Here is a 9,291-nt window from a genome sequence, read left to right as displayed (position 1 = left end):
CTATCGAATCTAACTACTTGATATCTGATATTCTGTCCTTATGTGAGATTCTGTTTTTACAAGCAAGGGAATGTTTCTAACCAGATGGCAATATTGACACATTTCAAAGTGTCATTAGATTTCCTCACTGACACTAAAAGAAACTGCAGCTCCAAATAGGAGAGTTATTTAGAATGGCAATCACTGCACATTTTGTATCAAATACAGGCAATTAACCTTGCAAAAAATTACCTGTAACGTAATCCAGACAGAGTTATTCTCAAGACCTAGGAGGCTGGCAGAGCAAGTAGAGATGTCTAAAACAGGAATTGTCACACCCAACTACCAACCCTTGAAGTGCGGATTTCCCCACCTGTGCTGAGTCACTCAGGCTGCCCTTCCAGACAGTGAAGAGAAACAAGCACTTTCAAGGCATGATACCTCTGCCGTGTTTTAGAGGTCTACATCAGGAGGCATGTCCCAGTAGTTCCTGTTTCCGGGACTATAAGAGAGGCCTACAGTAAAAAGTTCATATGCTGACACCTTCAGTGCTGATGCCTACGGTCAGTGAAATGAAAGGCCATTCCTACCACCTCATTTCCTTAGTAAGAATAAAGTAGAAAAATGCCATAATGTTTTGAGTCAGTAACAAATGAGTTAATAGGTGTGCTTTCCTCTGCTAATATCTAGACACATAGACCAATATTCCTCTTTATCTATAGGCTGAAAGGAGGAAGTTGTGCCTCAGGTACAATTTTCTTTTTGAGTCAATGGCATGCTTAAAACTTTTCACAGAAGAGACTGAAAATCCTGTAAATCCTTTAGCATATCTGTCCCTAATTAATTCTAATCTCAGAACATAGTTTAGCTACATATCAATGAGCCGTTTTTAATCAGGGTACCATATATAAAGGCTGAAAGCTTTTATCTAGATTGCTTTCCTCTCTTCCTTTTATTACATTTTACAGGTTGATATTACCAATTCTGTTTTTGGGAAGAGGCTAGCGTATAAATCCTTAAAATAAAATCCCAAATGGACTAGAAAGTGGCATATGATAGACACTGTGGTTTAATAGTTGAGGCAATGCATGTGGGAACCAAGCTGCCTGGTACTGTACTGTCAAGAAACAACATGATGTAAGAAGGTTCCGGCCTTATACAACTAATGGTAAACAAGGCAAAGACAGTCTGAAAACCTGTGACAAAGAAACTAAGAAGCGGAACAGCTAGTTTATACACAATTGCAGTGACTACACATGAAAGAACCAAGCAGCCATCCAAGGTTAAAAATCCCTGGGATCCATCAAGTTGGCACAGTACAGCGGCACACCAATATACCAGCTGTAGTTTGTGAGAAGCACGCAGTACAACCATCTGAGGTCAGTTCTGGCATAACGTCACAAAGCAGTACAGTTACCCACTTTCAGTACTGGAGCTAGCCTATCTTAGACCGAGCTCAGGTAGCTCTGCAACGCACTGCACTGCCCTAGCTGGTCATGCCCCTTCCTGATCTCCAAGGACTTGATTTAACCTGGCTGAAACAACTGTAAAAGATGCATAACAAGGCTTTCCACTCTGCCTGCCCTCCACCTTCTTCAGCAGAAACAGCCTGTTTTCTGTAGCACTCCAGCACAGAAGATCACAGACTCCCCCAAGTCGTACTCTACAGTGGACACAATGCACCAGCTCTTCGCCACCCTGTAATTCCACAAGAACGAGAAAGAGCTTTTCTTCAAAAGTTAAACAGCCTGATACAAGGTTGTGACCTTCCACTAGTTACTTCAAGTGAAAGGCTGAGTTACTATTAATGCCAGACTGGGTAGTCACTTTGTAATATGGACGGTCATTTATTTATTGTTTTACCATGACACATAAAATGCTATGGCTGCAATATCAAAATACGGTGTCACTTATAAAATACCAGTATTATTAATGCGGTGGTAAGATACTGTTAACATTTACAGAGAAGAGTATAATATTTTCAAAGTCTTGCCTAATGGTTTGTTCCTGTGACAAAACACCCTGGCAAGCAAATGAAGGATGGAATACAGTGCCTACTTATTATCATGTTTTTTCCTCCTTGATTACTGAATGGCCTATACTGATATCAATAATTGTTGCTGAATCTAATCCTTTTGGATCTGGTAGATAGGTTGTTTGCTTTTACAGTATGTGCCAGAATAAAAGAGAAGCATCTGAAAAATAAACAGATGGCATTTCTTTACAAAATGAGATGAAAAAATAAAACAATATAAATGGAACTTTCAAGTGTTTCTTTTTATATTTAAAGCTCTTATTTCAATATACTGTATTTACAGATTCTTAAATAATCATTCTGTACCTTCGATTTTCTGTTTCATCTTTGGAAACAAATAGAGTAATCTCACTATAAATGTGTGCAAATAGAAAATATATAAATATCTTTGAGGCCCATGTCATAAAAAGGTGGTCTCAGAATTGTCACTTTTACAATTGTCAGCTGGGATCCCTTTCATTTTGTCCTGGAAGTTGTTTGCGCTCTGTTCTTTCAAGCCTTTGAAGTCTACATGCAAAGAAGAGCCAAGCACAGACATACTGTCCTGTGATTCATTTTGTAAACTACTAGATGACACTTGTAAAACTGCTCCAAAACGACTAAACAGTGGAGTTGATGTGATCCACTTCAGCAAACTGAAGTCTGACTGATCTACTGCTGAGTTCCATGGGAATGCTGCTCCAACAGACAGTGACTCCACCTCTGAAGTGCTGTGGGTAACTTCATGAAATCCCACGGACCTTCCCAGACTACTTGCTGAGGAGTGTTTGTCCCCATAAAACAGAGCACCTTGGGGAGAAGCAGCCACAGTCCAATCTGTTGTATGTTCTGCCCTTGCTGGCTCTGGGAAAAGTGACTCATTTTTTTGATGAGATGCTGGCAAAGGGCTGTTTTGGTTATAAGCTGTGTAACAATCACTAGCATTTGAGCCAAGGTTTGGTGAGAAGCTGTCTGCAAAGGGCTGTGTCTGAAGAATTGTTTTCCTTTTGACATTCAACTTGGTCAGAAGCTGGGTGCGAATCTCCGGGGATAATTTACTCAACTGGCGTCCAAGCTGAAGCTGAGTTGGGAACAGTGTCCCCTGAAGAGTTCTGTAGAGAAATCTGGAAGAGAAGAACGCGCACGTGAAAAGAACTGAAAGAGAGGAAGTATCCAAGATATTATTAAGAGAAAATATCCAAGAAAAAGGTACAACACAGGAAAATAAGAGAGTTTTGTGTGCTTTTCTTATGTTTGACACAAGAAAGAATGCAGATAGAAAAGCTCTGAATGCTCTGGTAATATTTTGATGAATAGCAAGCAATGTAATAAATCTCTGTCTTTAGCCAGTGATCCACCTGTGATTACATATGGTCTTTCATCTTTCCTGATGTAGACTCAAAGCTAGTGGGGATCAGTCTGCAAGGCAAGGCTCCTGCATCCATAAGTAGCTATGTAAGTTCACAACATACTATCAGAACATCTGTACTGAGTACTGTTATGGGAGGATGGGTTGAATCTGAAAGCATCATGGAAAACTTCATAGGGCAGCACAATGAAACGTGTTAACTGACCACCTTCTCCAAAATCCGTGCATGGCCAGGAAATTTGATGAACAATCTACCATTATCTCACTCCTGTGGTCTATGGCCAGGATATGTGACCTATTCCTGTGGTTAGAAGCACAGAAGAGGTTAGGCAACCTGGCTTTATATAATCAATGACTGAAAAAAACTGCTTGGCTGGTCAGGCAAAAAGAAAGAGAGAGAGAAGAACAAGAAACCTTTCTCACCCTCCCAATCATATGTATGAACTGCTTTCATATATAAGGAAGATACGAAAGAAGATACAATACCTGGGCAGCAACGCAATGATTGGTGATATAATGCAAGTGAAATAGAACATAGGGTCTCCCATCAGCCTTTCCATAGTCCAGTAGGGATTGGAAGGAGGATGGCATATTGGGCAGGAAGCATTGTAAACCAGAGCCACAAAAAAAAATAGGAGGATACTGAAGATGCAAGATGACCAGTGCAGAAAAGTCTAGAACAAACAAAACCCAAAGATTAATGATTCTTTATTTTCTGAGAAATTTGCTGTGGTTACGAATTAATACTTCTGGAGACAAATCCATGCACATGAAAGTGTTTGGTGCCTTGTATTTCCAGAAATTCATATTATATGTACAGAATTACAAAGCTGTTTGCAGGTCACAGTTTAAAATCGTTTTCATGTTTGCTTAAAATGCTTGATAAAAATAGAATGTGCTGAGAGAATGAAACAAGCATCTTGCATTTTTAAAGAATGGCACTCAGAAAAGAGTTTTGTCATCAAGTTTCTGTATAGTCTGTGGATGCCTTACCCATGTTTTTGTTTCAATAGCCAAATGTAATATGATGGTGAAAAGAGCTACTGTGGTGATGGGAGTTCCCCAGGAGAAAATATCCACCTCTGAATCATAGTAAGTCTGTAAAGAAGTTAGAATTTAGTTAGTGCAAGCTGTGTTACCAGTTCTCCTCAAAATGCTTGAAACAGATTGTCTTAAACCAAACACTTACGAAATAAGGGATGAAGAAGCAAACCAGGCTTTGATACATAGCATCAATCATGTTAATCCAGAACATGTGTGGTTGGTACTCCTGTGGAACAAAAAAAAAAAAAAAAAAAAAAAAATCAGAGCCTAATGAAGATGCTATTTGTTGGTATAGGTGTTTTGGGGGATATTCCAATGCACATTTTTCTGGGCTCATGCAAACAACTTCACCACTTTGCCAATCAGTTAGGTAGCCAGGTGTGAAGCAAGTCCCTCTCTTCAGGGCGGAGAATCTTCTACTGATTTCCCTGCCTCACCCCATCAGAGGGTATAATCTGATGCTGATAGTTCGACCAGCAAGAATTTACAAACGCTCAACTTTATGCACTGCAGTTAGACCACTGATTTCCAGAGGAGCTATTTGAGGTATAAGCACATGAGTAAGTGCTTTCTACATCATGTACATACGAACACAGAGTATTTACTCACAAGAGAGAAAACAGAAAATGGACAGATTACTTCGAAAAGAAGATCCACAATGATCTCTAGTGATAATTTATACCACAATGTATGCTAATTTATACATATATATATGTGTGTGTGTAAGAAACAATACTGAACTAGCATTTTGGTTTAAAGGAACATACAATTGCAGGGAGATGCTCATACAGAAGACCTGGATATAAGGGAAAAGAGTCTGTAAATGGCTAATTTGCAAAATACTTATTTTGTTAATTTTGGGATATAGGCTAGACCTCCAACCACTGGGCTCATGACAGCTCTTTCCCTCCATGATGAATATTATTTCAGCCTGAAAATGAGACATGAAAGAAGCAGAGAAAAAATTATGGTGTTCTTTGGTCTAATGAAATAACACGTGGTCAAGCACTGGAACAGACTGCCCAGAGAGGCTGTGGAATCTCCATTCCTGGAGACATTCAAAACTGGACTAGACAAGGCCGTGAGCAAACTTGTCTAGCTTTGGAGCTAGACCTGTTTTGAGCAGGTGGTTGGACCAGATGGCCTCCAGAGGTCCCTCCCAACCTAAATTATTCTATAATTCTATATGCATTGAATCTAAAGCAGGATTTTGGGGAATGTAAAATGCCTTTTTAGGTAAGCACTCAGAGAAAATCTCACTAGAATTCAAACAAACTTAAATGATCCCTACGCTTGCCTCAGAGAAGTAATTCTGCTGTGAACCTGAGAGACTTCTTTCCTTCAGCTTGCCAGCTGGAGAAAGGCAGACAAAACCTTCCAACAAGCTTAAGTCGTGACAAGATTTCTGTCACCTTAAGAGTGGGGAAGAAAGAAAGGCATGAATATTATGGATCTTTAAAGAGTAATACACTGGAACAGATAAACAGATATAAAAAATGAAAAACAACAGCTGGGTGAAAAAGAGAGAATTTGGACTAAAGCACTAAGAATAAGCCATACTAAAATTCTCTGCTTGTCTTTCCACGACGGTGTCTAGCAATGCCATTGCATGTGTAGCGTACCAAAGGCAGGTGTACATTTGGAGGCAAAAGACAGTAAGCGTCTCCTCTCAGAGGGCACAATGTCAGAAACTTTTAAGAAAGGCATTTAGTAGTAATTATTGGATATGGATCATTTTGCAGCAGAAAATCTTCCCACAGTAAACTGTAGTTGCAATCATCAGAAATGGTTTGGCTTGAATCCCCCCTGCAATTCCTTCAGTCTTTGTTCAATCTAAGCAGATGGGGACAAGGTGTTTCCAACAAAAGCTTTCTGAATCTGTGATCTGCTGAAGACTAACCCCCTCAGAGCCTAAGTATGTCAACCTCTGTGCTTACTTCTAAAGCCATTTTTCTCCTTTGCCTGTTTGCAAAGGGCTAGGACCTGAATTTTCAAGTCAGTAAGTGCTGTGAGGTTATTCTGTGAATATCTGCACTAGTCTACGAGGTATAATCTGCTTTACTTCTGTGGTTGGTTGTAAGCCTAGATCATGAGATAGGTGTTCAGCCTTGACTGCAAGCATCCAGCTCCCCTTCTTTGTATATTTTAAAATATAGCTGTTTTTTTGTTTTTAAATGTCCTTTTGACATGTACATACTTAAACTCAGATGAGAAATACCAAGAAATAATAATAGTCACTTCTCAGACTTCCATTTTTCATCAGTCATCCATCCTTTGGAAGAAAGGTTGGTTTTCAGTTGAAACTGATGTTATTTAGGAAAAAAATTACAAAAAGCGTAAGTTTTTACCTCCATATTCTGGCCACTTTTGTAGAGCTGAGGTACAGCAATTAACATGTCAGCTGGTACGTCCTTATCCAGCACACCAGTAATCAGTTGTGGAAGAGAAGAGAAGAGTAAATTAAAGAAGATGAGATACCACTGATCAACCATCGATGAGCCAGAGAACCCGCAGTAGAACTGGTACCAGAAGAGAAGGGCCACAAACATCTGAAACAAAACCAGCAATGCTGTAAATATGATTTGTCTGGAATTTAAGATAAAGAGATCCCTCTTTCATCCCACTGTGTTCTGATATCATTCTGATTCCAGCTTCTGTAAGGACTTATCTATGAACTTTAAACACATGAGCAATCCTTCTGAAGATGCCTAGTCTTTTACACACTGTTCTGGATGAAAAGGCTACTTAACTAAGCTACAGTTTGGCAAATCTGGAAGTCTTTGTGCCACTGAAACCTCAGGTATCATCGGTTAGGGCTGGCTTCACAAGAAATTAACTTTCAATTCAAGTGGAACTCTCAGATACAATTTAGCTCACCACAAAAAGGTTTCCAAACCATTGCTGACCGCTAGGTATATGAGTATGATCTCATAGCACTTATATTACTGTCATAAGAATAACCGTTTCCATAATAATATCTTCTGCTGGCTTGAGATGTTTCAGGAGGCTCAGCTGATCTACAAATGGTAAATGCAGAGCTTTTTCAAGACTGACATTAGACTATCAGCAGCAAGAGAGGTGAAACTATTAGGTCTAACAAAGTTATGCTTAACTATTCTGATTTCTGTGCTTTGAATTTCAGCAAATTAATAGTGCTCTAAAGATTCCACAGTCTTCTCATTCTCTTCATGTGAATGAAGAAATCAACTGCATACATAGCTGCAGAGGGATAGTTCATGTAGTTTGGCTGGAATCATCCCAATAGGGATGAAATATGGAATGAAATATATCATTTCTTCTACCATGACTACAGCATGGAAAACCCAGAGTTTTGGGGGGTTCACGAGAGGTGCTGATCTCATCTATGGTGGGGGATTTGAACCATAGAAAAAGATGGGCACCTTCCTAGGGAAGGAAGTAAATGACCAAGACTTGGTCCTCCTAAAACTGTAATTTATATTATCCTTCATAAAGTGATAAACACTAAATGGAAGTCTACTAGAAAAACCTAGGCAACAATCCCCCCGTGTTTTCCCCATTCCACAAAGAAGGGAAATTCCTCTCCTTTCATTTCCTCTTTGTTTTATTCTGTTCCCAAAAGCTCTTAACCAGCTGGAATATATTAACCCTTCATCATCTTCAGATAGACAAAGCAAAATATAAATATGTTCTATCTGTACCCTAAAATGCCTGTGAAATTTACACATGAGAATTAAAAGCTATGGTCTGCTTAGTCAGTGAAAACTGCTAAGGGGCAAGGAATCACATCTTGTGAAGGAAAATTGCTACCAAATAAGAGAGTCACTCCTGTTGTATATACAGCAGCTTGTATATATATATATATATGTTGAGTCAATGTTTGTGTACTATGTTGAAGTAGCTTCTATACCAGCAGCAATGTATGTCCCACTGTTGTTGAATAAACTAACTTGTTAAAAGTTAAATGGTAGCACTTTTTTAAGGATCACCTCTGAAAGTGCTCCTGTGAAGAAATATGTTTCAAGAAAAATACCTTCCTTGTCCTAGGCAGGACTTTTTGGCCAAAACAAGACTGAGTTAACAGAGCTTACCATCTACATAGCAGTTAGCTGGAAGATGGCAATTACATTTTGTAATTAATAGATTTTGAAATTTATTTCCTTTCCACACCCAAAATACACAAAACTTCCTGAGTGTTTTCTCAAAATGGAATTGGAATAATATATGGATTTAGACACTTTCTCTCATCAGAAATAACAAAAAGCCAGCTAATCTTGGACCTCAGAAAATTTCCTGTTTAGAACTTTGCTAAAATTAACATGTCTTGGTGAAACACTTTGGCTTTGACAAAAATGTGTATATTGATGAAAATACAGTTAGTTGAAAACTTTCCATCAAAACTTTTCTACCACCTCTGGAATGGGCCTCAGCAGTGCTGTCAGAGAAAGCTGTGCAAATAAATGACATTTCAGTAACCAAGCTTAAATCAGATTTTTCTTCTCTGAAATTTTATTTTAAGTTAAATTGTTAAATTTGACTCCAAATATAATGTTTCCTCTTGTTTCTATGCATTATCCTCTGAAAAACAATCAAAACAAATCAAATTTAATGAAACATGCTTGTTTTGACATAAACATTGAATGAATTTTTTTAAAAAAGTTTCCTTTTTTTCCCAGATGAGACTATTTCCTGAATTTGGCCCCAAACAGAATTTCTCAGTGAATAAAGTATTAGTCAAAAAAATGTCCAGTGCTCCCTTGCAGAGGTAATGTATGAAGGAAAAGCACCAGTAAAAGCTTGTGTAGGTAAAAGTTTGTGTATATGAGCCCCCTTTGTATCAAGCTCAGATATTTCCAGTCATGCTATGTTTTAAGTTTTATTTGTATTTTATTATCCCCACCAAGCG

The 9,291-nt window shown here is 38.6% G+C and overlaps 1 protein-coding gene across 1 annotated transcript in view; it reads right to left on the bottom strand.

The window, feature by feature from the left end:
* Positions 1 to 1,802: 1,802 nt before the first annotated feature.
* ATP10A (ATPase phospholipid transporting 10A (putative)) overlaps positions 1,803 to 9,291 on the bottom strand; it is a 112,639-nt gene continuing 105,150 nt past the window's right edge. Inside the window, exons 17-21 of the mRNA XM_026103280.2 lie at positions 6,755 to 6,955; positions 4,552 to 4,632; positions 4,356 to 4,460; positions 3,849 to 4,036; positions 1,803 to 3,117 (exon numbers count right to left, since the gene is read on the bottom strand). Coding sequence (XP_025959065.2) covers positions 2,415 to 3,117; positions 3,849 to 4,036; positions 4,356 to 4,460; positions 4,552 to 4,632; positions 6,755 to 6,955 — 1,278 coding nt within the window. The 3' untranslated portion in view covers positions 1,803 to 2,414. The remainder of the gene's footprint in view (positions 3,118 to 3,848; positions 4,037 to 4,355; positions 4,461 to 4,551; positions 4,633 to 6,754; positions 6,956 to 9,291) is intronic.

This window comes from Dromaius novaehollandiae, chromosome 1, assembly GCF_036370855.1.
Source record: "Dromaius novaehollandiae isolate bDroNov1 chromosome 1, bDroNov1.hap1, whole genome shotgun sequence".
Classification (NCBI taxonomy): domain Eukaryota; kingdom Metazoa; phylum Chordata; class Aves; order Casuariiformes; family Dromaiidae; genus Dromaius; species Dromaius novaehollandiae.
Note: the sequence above shows the minus strand (reverse complement) of the source record. Positions and strands in the feature narration are given on the sequence as shown.